The 17,520-nt window shown below is 40.8% G+C and overlaps 1 protein-coding gene across 13 annotated transcripts; it reads right to left on the bottom strand.

Annotated features, from left to right (window-relative positions):
- Positions 1–51: 51 nt before the first annotated feature.
- On the bottom strand, positions 52–17,520 carry TAFAZZIN (tafazzin, phospholipid-lysophospholipid transacylase). 13 transcript variants are annotated; one of them, XM_081316551.1, is made up of 11 exons: positions 17,252–17,501; positions 14,418–14,576; positions 13,565–13,693; positions 11,273–11,318; positions 11,070–11,155; positions 5,332–5,457; positions 5,185–5,229; positions 5,042–5,104; positions 1,432–1,484; positions 1,222–1,299; positions 52–674 (listed from the first exon to the last, which is right to left on the bottom strand). In XM_081316551.1, exons 2-11 carry the CDS (start codon positions 14,524–14,526, stop codon positions 573–575), a joined length of 837 nt encoding a protein of 278 aa, XP_081172677.1. In that variant the 5' UTR covers positions 14,527–14,576; positions 17,252–17,501; the 3' UTR covers positions 52–572. The 13 variants fall into 13 exon arrangements, 7 of the variants coding, with proteins under 7 accessions (XP_081172677.1, XP_081172678.1, XP_081172675.1 ...); XM_081316552.1 differs by having other exon boundaries at positions 5,185–5,226; positions 5,377–5,457; positions 17,252–17,499; XR_014024972.1 differs by lacking the exon at positions 52–674 and adding an exon at positions 4,018–4,146 and having other exon boundaries at positions 1,234–1,299; positions 5,185–5,226; positions 5,377–5,457; positions 17,252–17,520.

Here is a 17,520-nt window from a genome sequence, read left to right as displayed (position 1 = left end):
AATTATGTGCAGAAAACCTTAATCCCTGGCACTTCAGAGCTTAACCCAGGCTGCAACAGGTCTGAATCATTTATTGGGGAAGTTTCAAGTATAAAACCATTTGCAAACCAATACTCTACAAAAAGAGGAAATTTACAAAATGCATTATGTATTCCTCCAATGAGTGGAGATATTTGCAAGAGAATGGAGACAGATTTCCCTCCCCCGTCCCTTCCTCTTCCTGTTCTTGCATTACCAGCAATTGTCCCAGCACCTCTAGGTTCTAGCAAGAGGGAACTACACACAGTAGCCATTGCAAGTCCCTTCCTTTGGGAGGCAGACACCAAAGCAGTACAGTCAGGACAGCTTGAAGCTCAACAAGGGGTATTCCAAGCTTTCATCCAATCTTCTGCATGCAATGCCACTCCATCTGCAGCAGAGTGTGGATGGTATCGGTAGGTGCAGAAATGAGAAAATTTAACTTAAAATCGATGAGTTAAAAGTAGTCCGTGCAAAGACTACATTTCTTGCCATATACCACGACTGCATAATCCATGTTTCAGTAACAGAGCTTCTGCTTAGTCTAGTCAACACTAGCCCTGTAGCTTGAAAGTCTGATGCAGTCTCTCAGCCTGTTCCTTTAGGGCCTGGATCTCCTCCTGAATGAAATCAGTCAGGGCTTTGCGCATCTCCATCTACAACCAGAAAGAGCCAAAATTAACAAAGCAATGCAAGCATACTTATAATGATTGGGTCCACACACCATGTTAAGTCATCAATAAGAGTTTGGCTTTGGTTTGGTTGTGTACACACATGCTGTGGAGCCCAAACTACACAGGCTAGATTATGGCTCAGTATAGGGTATGAATCCAGCTAATGCCTTGCCACATCAAAAGCCCATTTTGCTAGAGCCATAGTGCACAACCGTTCCCAATCTGGTGCTTGCCAGATAAAGGGTACAAATCTAAACAATTCTCATCTAGTATGCTCACTGTATTGTCAAGAGTCCAATGTGAATCATACTAAGGAGACCACAATAAAGTCAGCATTAGCAGCTTCTTCAGTGACTGGCATAAGATTTAAAAATAATTTCAGGATTTTTTAATGTAATGTCTTGAGCTTCTATGGAAGCTTTTGTGGTTGTTGCCTATGGACACCATGCTTTCAACCTCTGCCATGTAATACTTGTCCCATCACCACCCATGGAGTGCAGTTCTCCCAGTACTTTCCCTCTGCACTCACCGCCGACTTGTTTTCTGCCCGCAGACGTTCTATCAATGGGCGGACGCTGAATGGCTTCCCAATTAACACGGTAATTTTCTGTACCAAAGAAAAACACCCTGTAATAACACTTTTCTCATGACGCAGATGCAGTCCTTTCCATTTTCCAAATTTCCATGCCAATTGGAATCCCTTCTCCCCTCCTCCATCCAGCAACCCCAAACCCCTTACCTGTCCAACTCGGGGCACGTACGGGGGTGCATTGGGGAGTACATCATTCATTCCTAGGGAAATTGAAAGACAGAATAATTATTTTTGATCCAAACCCTGATCCTTGCAGGGATGACAAATGACAACATACAACAGGATTCCTACATATGTATGTACACATATACATATAATCTCAAAGAACCTGCAGTTGTAAACCCCCAGTACAGGTAGTCCTTGACTTATGACCACAACTGAGCCCAAAGCTTCTGTTGCTAAGTCAAACATTTGTTAAGTGAGTTTTGCCCCATTTTACAACCTCTTGTCACAATTAAGGGAATCGTAGTTATAATAATAATAAAGTTGGAAGGGACCTTGGAAGTCATCTAGTCCAACCCCCTGCTCAGGCAGGAAACCCTATACCATTACAGACAAATAGCTGTCCAATCTCTTCTTAAAAACTTCCAGTTTTGGAGCATTTACCACTTCTGGAGGCAGGTTGTTCCACTGGTGAATTGTTCTGTCAGGAAGTTTCTCCTTAGTTCTAGGTTGCTTCTCTCTTTGGTCAGTTTCCACCCATTGGTTCTTGTCTTGCCTTCAGGTGCTTTGGAGAATAGCTTGACTCCTTCTTCTTTGTGGCAACCCAAGATATTGGAATACTGCTATCATGTCACCCCTCGTCCTTCTCTTCATTAAACTTGACATACCCAATTCCAGCAACTGTTCCTTATGTTTTAGCCTCCAGTCCCCTAATCATCTTTGTTGCTCTTCTCTGCACTCTTTCTAGAGTCTCAACATCTTTTTTTACATCGTGGTGACCAAAACTGGATGCAGTATTCCAAGTGTGGCCTTACCAAGGCATTGTAAAGCGGTATTAACACTTCACGTGATCTCGATCCTATCCCTCTGTTAATGCAACTTTTTTGGCAGCTGCAGCACACTGTTGTTAAGATAGTAACATGGTTGTTCAATGAATCTGGCTTCCCCACTGACTTTGCTTGCCAGAAGATCACAAAAAGGATCACATGACCCCAGGATAATGCCACCGTCATGAGTCAGTTGCCAAGCCTCTGAATTTTGATCACCTGACCACAGAGATGCCGCAATGGTCGTGTGAAAAAGAGTCATAAGTCACTTTTTTCAGTGCTGGTATAACTTTGAACGGTCACTAAATGAGCTGTTGAAGTTGAGGACCACCTGTATTGCATGTTCCTCATGCAACTAGTTTACATAGATTTGTATTTCTATGCTCAGCTAATTATGCAGAAGTTCTTAGAAGTTTTTCCTAATGGCGTTATTCTATTTAAACAGGATCACTGCAACCCAGTTTCTCTCACCCTCACACAGTTTGGCACTTACTATGAAAATTCTAATCAGGAGGTGGGGATTGTGCAGTCTTCCAGATTTTATTAAGATCGACTTCCAGCATTTTCATCATGACCGTGGATATCTGGGATCTTTAGCAATGCTTACACTCTATCCTATTCTCAATCTGGAGAGGTGGGAAGGGAAAAAATGGCAAGAAGGAAGATGGAGCACTGCAATGCATGCCCTGCCCCATTTAAACATGCAGGTTCAAAAACAGTGAGACTTGCATTACGATGCTCCACCCTCCATCCTGCTGATTTTTGATAATTCCTTCCATGGATGCTGCTGCCTGTTTACACGTTAGAATAATTATGACATCAGCAGCAACGTTAAACATATATAACTTTGCTCTCTGTACTGATTACCTAAACCTAGTCAAAATAAAATACAGAAAGGTAAAATTATACTTTATTATTATCATCACGAAATTGGGACCTGAGGACACATCTATTCAGATGTTTTAAATATGCTTTCCTGCTAGCATATCTTTCTCTGTCCTGAGAGCTGATTTCTGCTTGGGTAATGAGACCAGCGAGTGACAATGTCCTAAGAGCTTACTGTGGAGCAAGTTTTAGATGCAGCAATTTATGATTGCATTTTCCCTCCCAGCAGGACTCCCACTTCCTTTTGCCGAGTGTGGAAAAACTAGCACCACTTACTATTCTTTATGTAAGAGGGGCAGGATTCCATACTGACAATTTTTTAATTGCTTCCTGTTCTCTCTTGTTCCTATCCCCAGCAAAGGTCACCTGTCGCACCTAATTCACACTGGACAGAAATTAGATCCCATGAAACAGGCATGCAGGTGATACGTGCAATTGGTAGGATCACACCTGGCACTTGGGGTGGGGGGTGGGAGGGGCAGGCAGGTAGCAGAGTGTGCTTGTGACAGTAAAATTATTTATAGCAAGTATATCTTCAGTCTTATTTACATTCCCATCCGACATTTTCTCTGCAGTCTGCTGACAAGCATGTTAGCAGATCACATGAGGAGGGGGAGCAGGGTTGGATAAAGTGCAAGGATTCTCCTTGCTTCAGCCGCTGCTGCCTCCTACATGGGCTCTGGGCAGATCACAGAGAAGATTTGGGAGGGGAAAGCACCAAGAGCGAAGTCTCTTGTTTCAGCTGGTACACTGCTTGGACTCTGGGAGGGGAGAAAGAATCTGACTGCTTCAGCCAGCACTAGCTCTCTTGTGCCCCACAGGCAGCTCAGTAATGATGCTGGTTTTGAAGTCCCCCTACCTTCCTGTGGCATCTTGGCAGTTTGTATGAGGACGAAGGAGAGCCCACTTCAATCTCCCACCCACCCTGTGGGATCTTCTCTGACATGCAGCAGGACTAGTACTGGATCCTTGCACGACTGGTCAATACCTACCACAGGGAACCAGGAGGAAGGGGAGGGGAAGAGAAGGTAGTCAAAAGTGACTAACGGGAACTGGGCAGACCCCAGGCCCTCCCACACCATCAACTCTGTAGCCCCAGAAACGTCAGGCATTGTGCAAATCTCAAACCTTGTATTGGGAGAAAACAGATCAGATAAATATGAAACACAAAATAGACTATGGGCTGCATCAGGGGGATATGTCCTTAAGATGAAGTAACGAGGCATCCTCACGCTGGATATGGGAGTTGAATGGACGTGCTTTGAGGAAATAGATTCACACTAGAGCTGAACTCATCCAAGGGACTTGGCCAAAGAACACGATCCGCAAAGCTCAGCTTGCATAGGTGGGCGCGGAAGAGTTTGTTCCAGAGCGCCCACAGTCACAGCGCTTCTTCGCCTGCTCATGGAAGGAGCTAGCAGATACAAAAAGGTTCTTCTACAGGGCTTTGCCACTTGACCTTTTAAAATAATCCTCTTCAATGGACTCCTTCTCAGAAAACCACTTCCCCAAAAGAAAGTATCGACCAGTAAGGTCATGTTGTGGTCATGTTACTCTAGGGCAGAAAAGATCTTGTGGCACCTTCAAGCAAATATCTTTATTATCTTCTAAGCCATTGCAAATAACTTCATCAGATGGTTAACTGGCTTGTGAGTTCCTGCCAGCTTCCTTGAGCCCATCTGCTTCACTTTCAAGACTATTATAGTCCTGAATGAGAAGAGCCACCTCTTCTGATATTATTCTTCCTACATAGGTGTTAGAGGATTAATCAGGTTGGAGAAACCTGCCTCGCATTTATTCTGGCCACTATAATGGGCAGCCACTCTGCAAATTCTGCCTCCCCTTCTCTCCACCTCACCCCTCACTTTTGATTGAGGCCTCACCTATATGCCAGAGTGGCAGTATAATGGGGTGCAGACGGCACTCAGCCAGAAGACGCCCAATACCTGGAAGAAAGAAAAAGAAGCAGAATGAAAGGCGACAGGGTTACTCCAGAATGCACCTCACTTCTTAGAAAAATACCTACCCCATTTGAAGCGCATGAACTCCTGGGTCATGTTCACTTTACCTGCAAAAGAAAGGTGGAGAAATGTGTAGCAATTGGATGCATGGCAAGTCCCCCAGTAAATCTGGCAGTCCAAGTATGACAGCAATGTGCTATGAAATGCATCTGTGCCTTCTAACCCCCAGCAAACTCCCAGCTTTCGGCTACTGCTACCTTCTGGGAACATGTGCACCCAGTCACCACGGTTTAGCTTCTCTAGTATATAGTCCATGCCTTTTTGGTAGACTCCGTCTCCTGTGAAAAGAAGGAATTTAGTCCAGGTCTTCCAACTCACATGCAAGCCTACACTCCTAGGGGGCTCCTAAAACATATATCCCCAACCAAACTACTTGCCATTCCTGCCTAGAAAAGAAGACGTAAGTATCTAAAGGATTTTTTATTTAGAGACCCTTTTTCCATCTGTCAAGCAACTTGGCCATTTTTAGTGGATTTACTCAGCAACATTAAGATAGGTAGGCTTCTAGGGAGAAATAAATTGCTCTGCAAAAATATATTTTAAGAGAAAGGTAAGTTATGAAAATAGGTTACACTTGCTATGAAGTTAGGAAGTCATGTCTTCATCTCTCTCTCTCTCTCGTTATTACAGTATTTTTTATTTTTATTTTCTCTGCCTTCTATTTTTTAATTGGCATTAACTTTTTATTGTAGTTGTAATTTTTAATAAAGTACCATTAAAACATTATAGGTCACTGTTATTTTTATGGAAATACGACAGTGCAACAGTGGGAAATAAAGGTCCAAAGACCTCAGTATTTAGTGAGGATCTCAAGATGGAAAATTACTTTTCAGTTTGTTTCAGGCACTACTGTCCTTGGTCCTGATATCATCTCTCCATTTGTATCCCAAGAGCTGCTTGCCTTGGTTAATGAATCCCACAAGAGAGTCCCATAATTCTAATTCACTCTATTTGAAGTGATATTTCTATGGAAAATAGGGTAATTGGTTCCAGCTTGATAGAAATAGGCAATAGAATATTTTAAACATGTTTATATGTATAAATAAATATTACAGTAATTTTAACATTGTGTTAAATTCAATTTTTAAATCAATAAAATCAAGCAACATCAGCATTAAACCTTTGTTCTACTTTATTATTATTTTTTCTTTTCTCTCTTAAACAAACTCAAGGTTTTGTTCTGAATGGCTACTCTGCCAAGAGGAATGCATTTTTATTGTATTCCTTAATCCATTCGTTGACTGCAATTCTTAATTCATATATCCATGTTCTGTTTCTGTGGTTGTAACACAGAAGATGTTGTAGATGTTTGCAAACCACAAAAAGCTGGTACAACATTTTTCCTCTTGTTTCCCCTGTGTCTTTTATAATAGTGCACACTGTAAATTCAGCCATCCCAACATCTCATCCTAGTTTAAGCCTTGCTATAGCCATGTTTGTGCCATTCAGTTACATGAAATTTTTGCTCCAATGTAGTAATGAGCATTTTCTTTTTTGAACTCATACTGTTTTCCTCCGATGGGATCTTCCTTTTCTCCATTTTGCACACATGAACAGTAGCCATGTCTAAAATCCCGATTTCAACTGTGCATGCACTACCTTCAATAGCAGACACACTAGTCTCCCATTAACTGAATTTTGGGTGACATTAAACATGACCTGCTTGGGACTTCCGGTTTGCTGCGCGGCTGCCATGGACGATCGGAAGATGAGTCTCATCTTCCCCGTCCAGTTTCACATCACTGGGGACCCTGAAAAGGGTTGAAAGTCACCCCGTAGAGGCAACCAACAAGGAGGGACCCTCTCTGGATCACGGGAGAATGGCAACTCTCCCACTAGAGCCGGCGAATCCTCCAAACCTGTGGACAAACGACCAACCATAGAGATATGGTCCGTCACAAGGCTGCAGACAGCCAAAGTCACACCTACTATCTGGCAACTCTAAAGCAGCGTGGAAGAGACTGGGTGAGATCTACCTCTCTTACATCCTAATTACTTACTTACTTACATAAGCTGCTAAAGTACTTTCCCCCTTGTGGTGAGGGAAGGGAGATTTTAGCCCTCCCCCCAGAAACAGCGGCAATTGACTACCCAGGGGAGCTTAAAACGCTGAAAAAATGCTGGGATCCTAATTGGAACTCTACTTCCTAAAATTGGTGGATTACAAGATTTGTAATTTTCTATTCTTTATTTTTCTCCGTTTTTTATTCTTTATTTTTACTGAAGATCTAGTTTTAAAAAAAAAGAAGAAAAAAACTGAAAAGATCAAAACAACCCTGGGGTGACATCTGGTGGCTAAACGTGAGATTGCAACCTGTTATTGTCTAAGAGAGACTTGTTGACAGTGTAGAAAATAGATAATATATAAGCAACCTTGAAACACCAGCTGCAAGAAACTCAGCTCTGCTCTTCACTTGGTAGACTTTCTGACTGTAAGCATTCAGTTTAATATACTATAATGGAAGAAGAACAGGAATGGACTTTTCCTACAGAGGAAGAACAGGAACAAACTCTTTGTATGTTAAAAGCAATTGTCCAAACTCTCCTTATTACTGGTGATGAAATAAGAAGCAGCAAGAAAGAACAAGAAAGCAGCCTGGATATGCAAACTCAAATTATGACTTCAACTAAAGAATCACCTATACAGAATTCTACAGAGAAAGTGGAACAATCAAATGCTATGACAGAAGATTCAACTACTCAACAAATACAGATAATGGAAGATAGAGAAAAGAAATTGATAATAGAGAAAAAGGAAAGGACTTTTCTTATAAATCAGAAGGAACCTGAAGATCAAAAAGAAAAACAGATGAAAGAGAAGATAAACACTTTGGGACAACCATGTCGAGATGGAAAAACAAAGAGACGACCTGTTAGATCAGCTAGTCCTCTTTAAAAAAGGGCAACTGGATGGTTTTTTCAACATCAAACAATAGCCACAACAACACAAGAAGATCTGTTTGATGATTTAAAAGCAAAGACACGAAAGATGATTTGGCAAAGAAAGAAAGCTAGAATAAGACTGAAAATGACTGGGGTTTTGATTTACACATGAGAGTTAAAATAGAATATACCCAAATAAATAATAATAAATAGATAAAACATGTATTCTAAATATAAGATATTGTAATGACTTGAGATAAAGAAAATCTTAGTCATTAAGAAGTATAAATATCAAAATAAGAATATTATATTGTTTTATTAATTTGTTAAGGTAGGTGGTAAGAATGTATATACAGTCATGGCCGAAATTGTTGGCACCCCAGAAATTTTTCCAGAAAATCAAGTATTTCTCACAGAAAAGTATTGCAGGAAGACATGTTTTGCTATACACAGGTTTATTCCCTTTGTGTGTATTGGAACACAACAAAAAAGGGAGGAAAAAAAGCAAATTGGACATAATGTCAAACAAAACTCCAAAAATAGGTCGGACAAAATTATTGGCACCCTTTCAAAATTGTGGGTAAACAAGATTGTTTCAAGCATGTGATGCTCCTTTAAACTCACCTGGGGCAAGTAACAGGTGTGGGCAATATAAAAATCACACCTGAAAGCAGATAAAAAGGAGAGAAGTTCACTTAGTCTTTGCATTGTGTGTCTGTGTGTGCCACACTAAGCATAGACAGCAGAAAGAGGAGAAGAGAACTGTCTGAGGACTTGAGAACCAAAATTGTGGACAAATATCAACAATCTCAAGGTTACAAGTCCATCTCCAGAGATCTAGATTTGCCCTTGTCCACAGTGCGCAACATTACCAAGAAGTTTGCAACCCATGGCACTATAGCAAATCTCCCTGGTCGTGGACGGAAGAGAAAAATTGATGAAAGGTTGCAATGCAGGATAGTCTGGATGGTGGATAAGCAGCCCCAAACAAGTTCCAAAGGAATGCAAGCTGTCCTGCAGGCTCAGGGAGCATCAGTGTCAGCGCAAACTATCCGTCGACATTTAAATGAAATGAAACGCTATGGCAGCAGACCCAGGAGGACCCCACTGCTGACACAGAGACATAAAAAAGCAAGATTACAGTTTGCCAAAATGTACTTGAGTAAGCCAAAATCCTTCTGGGAAAACGTCTTGTGGACAGATGAGACCAAGATAGAGCTTTTTGGTAAAGCACATCATTCTACTGTTTACCGAAAACGAAATGAGGCCTACAAAGAAAAGAACACAATACCTACAGTGAAATATGGTGGAGGTTCAATGATGTTTTGGGGTTGTTTTGCTGCCTCTGGCACTGGGTGCCTTGAATGTGTGCAAGGCATCATGAAATCTGAGGATTACCAAAGGATTTTGGGTCGCACTGTAGAGCCCAGTGTCAGAAAGCTGGGTTTGCATCCGAGATCTTGGGTCTTCCAGCAGGACAATGACCCCAAACATATGTCAAAAAGCACCCAGAAATGGATGGCAAGAAAGCGCTGGAGAGTTCTGAAGTGGCCAGCAATGAGTCCAGATCTGAATCCCATTGAACACCTGTGATCTTAAAATTGCTGTTGGGAAAAGGCGCCCTTCCAATAAGAGAGACCTGGAGCAGTTTGCAAAGGAAGAGTGGTCCAAAATTCCGGGTGAGAGGTGTAAGAAGCTTATTGATGGTTATAGGAAGCAACTGATTTCACTTATTTTTTCCAAAGGGTGTGCAACCAAATATTAAGTTAAGGGTGCCAATAATTTTGTCCGGCCCATTTTTGGAGTTTTGTTTGACATTATGTCCAATTTTTTTTCCTCCCTTTTTTGTTGTGTTCCAATACACACAAAGGGAATAAACCTGTGTATAGCAAAACATGTGTTCCTGCAATAATTTTCTGTGAGAAATACTTGATTTGCTGGAAAAATTTCTGGGGTGCCAACAATTTCGGCCATGACTGTATAAGGTGTGTATCTTAAACATTAGATTGTGTGAGTAATTGTGATAAAGGAATTCTGGTTAATTAAAAATCTGGAAAAATAAATGTTAAACATTAAATTTAAATATTAAGGGAAAACTAAAACAGGGAAAAGCTTATTACATCACTGATTGGCTAAAAGATTGAATGTTTAAAAACAAGTAAGATTTGAATTCAAGATATTGTTATGAGTCAAGACAAAGAAACATTTTGGTTAAGCAAAACTTGAAAGTATAAATACTAATAATTAAATTTGTATATTGGTTTGTGGTATAAATGCTAATAGTTTAAAAAATTATTAGTCTCAAATATGAGATAGGAGATATAAAGAGGAAAAAAAGAGGGAATACTAAGTGTGGCAATAAAATAAATTTTGGCTATTAAATTTGAGATTCTAAGATATTTGAGAATTACTAGAAAAATAAGAATATTACTTTGTATTATTAATTGGTTGATGCAGACGGTGAGAATCATGTATAGATAAGAGGTGTATCCGGAACTTTAGACTGTGGGGGAACTGTGATAGAAATTGGGGTCATTTAAAAATTTGAAATGATAAAGATTAAACGTTAAATTTAAAATATTAATGAAAAATTAAAATTAAGAAAAATTTATTAGGTCATTGATTGTCTAAAAGATAGAATGCTAAATTAACTAAGATATGTATAAACTGAAGATTATTGATGAATACAAGAAAGTTACTTTTTGTTTGACTGATACAATAAGAATTGTGTTGGTCTGAATATGAGAACGTATATATCAATATATTAGCTGTTGCAATACCTTGAGATTTGTATTGATGATATTTAAATGTAATGGAATTATTGTACTCAGCCATGTTGCTTTTCAAATATGTAAATGTAATATTAGAAAATTAATAGAAAACTTAAAATACAAAAAAAAACACTTGACCTGCTTTCAATTTTACAATAAACTGAATACTGCATGTTTTGAACTCATACAAATTGTGACCTATCTGTATTCCTCTATCAAGTAAACTGGCTACATACCCCGACAGACAGGAACACATCGCCCAAGGCTAAAGAAACGAGAATGCAGCTCCTTGGTGAAGCAGATATCTGCAGCTGTTGGAGTCCTAAGGGAGCCATAAAAATATGTCACAGTACTGACATATGTTCACCAAACCCACACAACAGGGACCGAATGGGGCCCCTTCTTTTTTCAGGGAAAGTCACATTTCCTCATGTTTTACCACCGCATCTTCTGCAAGTTCCAGACGTGTCGTAATCTCAGGATACCTGTAGGAGACACAACATTAATGGGGTCAAGCCAAACCTATTGCTACCAAACAGAAAAACAAATGCAGGCACAAAAAGCAGGTGATGTTGGAAAGCTGTTGAAGTAGCCTTGCAGTTAAGAATGGATTTTTTATATACGGTACATATCACTATTTAGAATGTTTTGTGATTCAGAGGAGAGCCAGAGTTTAATGTCACTGGTTCGATTTAACATGAAAGGGTTAGTTTCTGTTTTAAAAACTGGAATGAAGTTTTCCTCTGGCTACCTTTGAGTGTAATGTTGTGTAGTGTAGTTTGATGTGTTCCACCTTTTTTATATGTAACTCAAGAAAGCATATATATCTAATACTCCCGTAACACCACCATTGTGAGATGGGCTGACGGTGTGCGACTGGCCTGAAGCTTACCCAGAAAATTAGAACTATTTTCTGGTTTCTAGGCTAGTATCGTACCCACTACCGCTACCCACCAAACTGGCTCACTTATGCCTCACCTTTGATGGTACTGCAGCATTGTTAATATTTGATTTTTAAAAATGGACTTTGTGATAAAAAAATACCCTGAGATTCTAATTTTAACTGGATGATTGGATGATTGCCTACTTTAGAAATTTGCAAGTTGTATCTTTCAAACTGGTTGGAAGGTTGAGAGCAGAAAAGCTTTATCACACTGAATTTTCCTGAAAGAAAGATGCTTCTGTGAATAATCTGTGATGGAAACGCTTGTTCAAGGTGGGTCTGACCTTATTACAAGCAGTAACAAATTAAACAACAAGTACCATGGTCTCATCACTTTACTTGATCATGATTTGTAAAAATCAGGGGGAGATAGCTAAAGATAAATACAAATATATCTGAATACTGCTAGACATATGAACAGGATCATGAATATATTCTTGAGGAAGGAATGCAAGAATGCAGGAACCACTGAGTTAACCAGGTCAACTTTCCTGGGAAAGATGAAAAAATCTTGAGAAAGAAATTCAAGATAAACCTGCCTTGATTCTGTTTGGTATAAAATGAGGAAGAAGGGTATTGTGGCAAGCTTTCAAGATGCCCTATAACAGGGGTGTCAAACTCAATTTCATTGAGGGCTGCATCAGTATTGCGGTTGCCCTCGGGGGGCCAGGTGGGCGTGGCCTGGGTGGGCGTGGCCTACTGGGTAGGCGTGGCTAAAGTGCGTACAGCCTACTGGGTGGGCGTGGCCAGCTCTACATCCTTCGCATCAAGGGTTCCTATGGGGGTCTGGGCAGGAGTGGGACAGATCTGAGGGTCTCTGGCAGGAGGAGGGTCTCTGGGCCAGGGCCAAGGCAGTGGGGGCCGTTCCCTCACTGTTTCCAGGATGGCTTTGCGGGCCACATGAAACCACTTCGCGGGCCGGATCCGGCCCCCGGGCCTTGTGTTTGACATGTCTGCCCTATAATAATAGTGTTTCAGTAGTCCAAGTTTCCTGATCTGTCTCAACTTGAAGGACAGATAAAACAATTGATTCAGAGACTTAAATATGAGATTGATTATGGTGTTTTATTCCAAATGAATATTCAATGTGTTAGGAAAAGTATCAGAGAAAATTCTGATAGACAGAAATAACTGAAATCAAATAAACTCTTTAGATGTGCTTTTGTTTCACAGCCCTTAACTAGCATTGTTTGATTTAACATCATTTGCACTGGAAATCCTCAACTGCCTTCTTGCTGCAAAGATAGCCAGACAGGGTAATAAACTTAGAATTTGAGAATGATTAAATATTTGATCAAGCAAGATCCATTAATTACTATACTACTTCCTTTCTCATTTGCTTTTGGCCAAATCCTGAACCACCTGTTTCTAAAAAAGTTAACAACATAAAAAGCTCCAGATCTCTGCAATTCCCTCATTTCCTTTTTCCTTTTTCTTCCCTTACCTTTTTTTCATTTAAAACATTGCATGCCTCAACCCATCTATTTTGGTGCATTCATAAATTATCCTTGCCTATATTATGTTGCCATTGTTGCTATTGCTATATGAAGTTAATTATAATCATAGCAATATTATTTGCATTATAACTGTAAAACTACAGGCGTATATTTTTAGTCCTTAATAACAGCAAATTAAAAAACCTTAATGGAAGATCTGTGAAATGGGATAAGCATCCCCTTTTTGCTTGTTTGACTCCAAATTCCCCCAAAATAATGATCCAGTGTCTCAAAGATAAAAAAAGAGCAATGTTTTCCTCAGACTGGCAGCCCTTCGCTTCTCATAGCGTACCCCAAAGATGTGGGTCATCCATGCAGGACTGATGATTGCAGACAGTCAAGAGGGGGGTTCCTGGTTGGCGCTTCTCAATTAGGTCATAAAGAACTTCTTCATTATGGATATTCAGCTTGTTTACATATCCTGAACAAAGGACGACAAGGCAACAGTATGAAAGGCAGCAGCTACAATATTTTAGATAAAACACTCAAATGGATTTTATTTATTAATCCCACTTACAGAGTTCTCAGGATCTAATTCAGATTGGAGCAAGGTAGATAAAGACTTCTGAATGTAGCTCGGATATACAGAATGTTTTGAGTGTTCAAACAATTTATACAGCTCCATCAAAGAGACCCAAGACCATAAGCAAAAAGTTATAAAAACAACCCAAAAAGAAAGGAATGGAAATTCTCTCTTCACTGTTGCCAAGAAAACTGCAAACAAATATTCTGGAGTTGAACTTGATCTGAGTAGACTCAAACCAAGAATTTTGGTGGCTCTTGTCCTCAGACAAAACTGACCATTGGAAAAAGCAAGGTATATAAACCTAGTTAACATGTTGATCAATCCGTCCATGAGCTAGTATCCACCCTCTCGTTTCTTCCCCCCCCCAATCTTCTGGGGTTGCTAATCAATGTCCAGCGTTCAGAAAAATGGGACACCTTCTCCAAAATTTGCATTATACACAGAAGAAACAAGACTGGGATCTCTTCCAGTCACAACCTGAGCTTTTTGCTGTTCCTAACATTCGAAGTACCCTCCCTAATAATGTAGCCAAGGAAGCCCAGGGTCATAGATCTGCTTGATCAGTCAAGCATCTTTCAATCAGCCATCAGTCAATAGCTTAGAGATAATAAATACTCACTGGTCCAGAAGCAGCTATAGGTACCCACCAATCCCATGATCACCCTGCTGGCCAAATTCCATGGCAGACTTGGGGCCTGAGGAAATGGCCATTTCACCTCCAAGGGCATCTTCCCATCCCTGGTGATCCCCAGCCTAGAGGCAATGCTGTCAGCTGTCCCTGTGAATGGAGAGACAGCAGAGTGTTTTTCAGCCAATGATTTCCATTATGTTTCTCAGCTGACAGGCTTTTGCCGGATCCTTGCTCTGCTCAGAGGTCTCAGTCTCAACTTGCTACTGGCACCACACCCCTACAGGATCTTCTTGCCCAAGGATTGCCACACATCATTAAAAAAAAACGCCCCATATTTTGCACGATGCCTCAAGTAACACCAGCTGCCTGCAATTAGTGCAGGTTCGCATCCCACCAGGCTCAAGGTTGACTCAGCCTTCCATCCTTCCGAGGTAGGTAAAATGAGGACCCAGATTGTTGGGGGCAATTAAGCTGACTTTGTAATAATGCCGCTTGGGGCCCCCCCGAAAGCCCTAACAAGCAGGCACATACATAGAATGAAGGCTATTGCTAAGCACATTGATTTGTGCTTTAGATTGTAAGCCGCCCTGAGTCTTCAGAGAAGGGCGGGATATAAATGGGATTAAAAAAAAAAAAAGAAGTGCTACAGCCACAGAACAGAAAGCTGGACCAAAAACATAAAAAAACACTGTTCCACAATTATAACACGTCAGATTATTCTTTTTTTCTATTTAAAAGTAGCCATCATCAAAATTAAGCCAAGTAACTGAAAGAGGATGCAACTGAAATATAATGACATCCTTACTGATAATACTGTATGACATATGGCCACATAGATATATGCCATTTAGGAGCTGATACTAATTACACCTCCAAACAATTAACAAAGCATGTCAGTGCCATAGATCCACCCCAACTCCAGAAAAACCAGTTTGGGAGATGAAATGAGGGATGTATACTATTATTAGGGAAATAAAGATTTTGAGATGCACATCACATAAATTGTATCAAGAATAACATCGGGGAGAAGTAGGAAACAGTTGGAGGTACAACAGACTATGCTCTGGAGTAAGCCCACACGTATTCATTCATCTTTAGATTGGTTCTCCACAGCTTTAAAGGTCTGGTTCGCAATAATTTTAGGTTCAAGAAGAAACTCCCGATCTCATTTTCTTTCTACATTATCATAGCTCTCTCTTCATTGTACCAAATAGGGGCCTCAGTTCAAGTAACCTTCACAAATGGTGCTATATACATAAGCTGCCAGTAGGTATATTTTAACTTTATACTGTTAGCATTATTATTTAGCGTTTCCTTTTTGGAACCAAATTAATAAGCATGTTTTCAAGATAGCAGAGATATCAGTATTTGGTTGGAACAGCAAGCCAAGCAAAAAGATATCACTGCAACTTTTACCTTGGTTGCTTGCATAGAACTCATTCCATAGGAAAATAAGGTAAAGGTAAAGGTTCCCCCGCACATGCGTGCTAGTCGTTTCCAACTCTAGGGGCCGGTGCTCATCTCCGTTTCAAAGCCAAAGAGCCAGCGCTTGTCCGAGGACGTCTCCGTGGTCATGTGGCCGCATGACTAGTTGCCAAAGGCGCACGGAATGCTGTTACCTTCCCACCGTAGTGGTCCCTATTTTTCTATTTGCATTTTTACGTGCTTTCAAACTGCTAGGTTGGCAGAAGCTGTGACGAGTAACAGGTGCTCACTCTGTTACGCGGCACTTGGGATTCGACCCGCCAAACTGCCGACCATCTGATCGACCAGCTCAGCGTCCTAACCCACTGAGCCACCGTGTCCCTACTTAGGAAAATACCCACACCCAAAAATATTGCTGAGATACAAGAGAGGAAAAATGAAGAGATGCATAACTCTAAATAGAAGCTGATGGTAGGGTTTTTGCAGAAGAGAACAGAACCAATTTATCTGAGCATTAGTTTGGAATTTTGGCACCAGTAATCTTTAAAGGTTGTAAATCCTTTGTAAAGGTAAATACTGTATATGACAGGGAAAAGAGAATGATGAGATCATATTACTGCTTTGTCCCACACACAACCAGAGACAATCCTGATTTTTTTTCAGTAAATATGTCACTTCCTGCCCTTCTGATTCAACCAGCTGAAGCCACCCAGATGCCATTCAATATCATCAAGCATCTTCGCCTACTGAAATATAAAGCTTTTGATCACTCTTCTTTCCCACATTTCATAACTAGGATACAGTAAATTACTGTAGTAGAGGGCAACTCCAATTTCTTCTGCAATATATATATTGTAGAAGAAATTGGAGTTACCCTCTGCTGCAGTACTTTAAATATATATATATATATTAAAAGCTTGCATTTCCAGGTTTCCAAGCAGCCACCTAACCCTAACCAAATTCCATTTGCTTTTCCCCCCTCCAAAGCAACTCCTGTCTTATCCATCTGTTTCTTGAGCCTAGTCGTCCCTTTTCATCACTTTGCAAAGTCAATGAACCACACTGAACCACAAACAGCATCCGATTTCTTCACATATATTCCACCTGCTTCTCCCACTCTACAAACCCTGGTGATTGCCACCTTGTATCTGTGAAACCTTCCGTCGATGCATTAGCTGCCCGCCACAAATTCAAGAGTCCATCTCTCCCATTGAACTTCCCACCTGCTATGTAAGCGTTACAAACACAGAAATACAATGCAAGCCCCCCCTCCCATAGGTGACACCTCTGTCCAAAAGATCATTCCCAGATTGCTGCACACGCCTTCTAATCGGGTCGTTTGTTCTTTCCTTCCTCCGGACCCCGTCTGGATCCCCCGTTAAATCCCATTCACTCACCTCCACTTCCCTGATGTGATTAAAGGCTCCTCCTGTTCTCTTCTTTCTCCTGCGGTGAAAGAGACACGCGCAGCCTCAGCGCGTCCCAGGTTTGCAATCCCTCTTCACACGTCGCTACCTTTCCAATATAGGACTTCCAAGGAGGGAACCCCATCAAACATTTCTGCAGGATCCCGCCCCTGGGCTGCTGGAAAAGGCTTTCCTAAGTGACGCACTTTCGAAGGAGTTCGTGGAGATAGAGAAAAGGAGAGTGGGGTAGAAAGTCTGAG

Source organism: Vipera berus (assembly GCF_964194415.1).
Source record: "Vipera berus genome assembly, chromosome: 2".
Lineage (NCBI taxonomy): Eukaryota > Metazoa > Chordata > Lepidosauria > Squamata > Viperidae > Vipera > Vipera berus.
The sequence above is the reverse complement of the archived record's forward strand: the minus strand, read 5'-3'. Positions and strand labels throughout refer to the sequence as shown.

Coding starts and splice junctions, on each gene's coding strand:
- TAFAZZIN (XM_081316549.1), bottom strand. CDS start 14,526: ATGCCCTTGGAGGTGAAATGGCCATTTCCTCAGGCCCCAAGTCTGCCA. Junction 5,105..5,184: donor GTTCATGCGCTTCAAATGGG/GTAGGTATTTTT, acceptor TCTTTCTTCCAG/GTATTGGGCGTCTTCTGGCT. Junction 1,300..1,431: donor ACGTGCCCCGAGTTGGACAG/GTAAGGGGTTTG, acceptor TCTTTGGTACAG/AAAATTACCGTGTTAATTGG.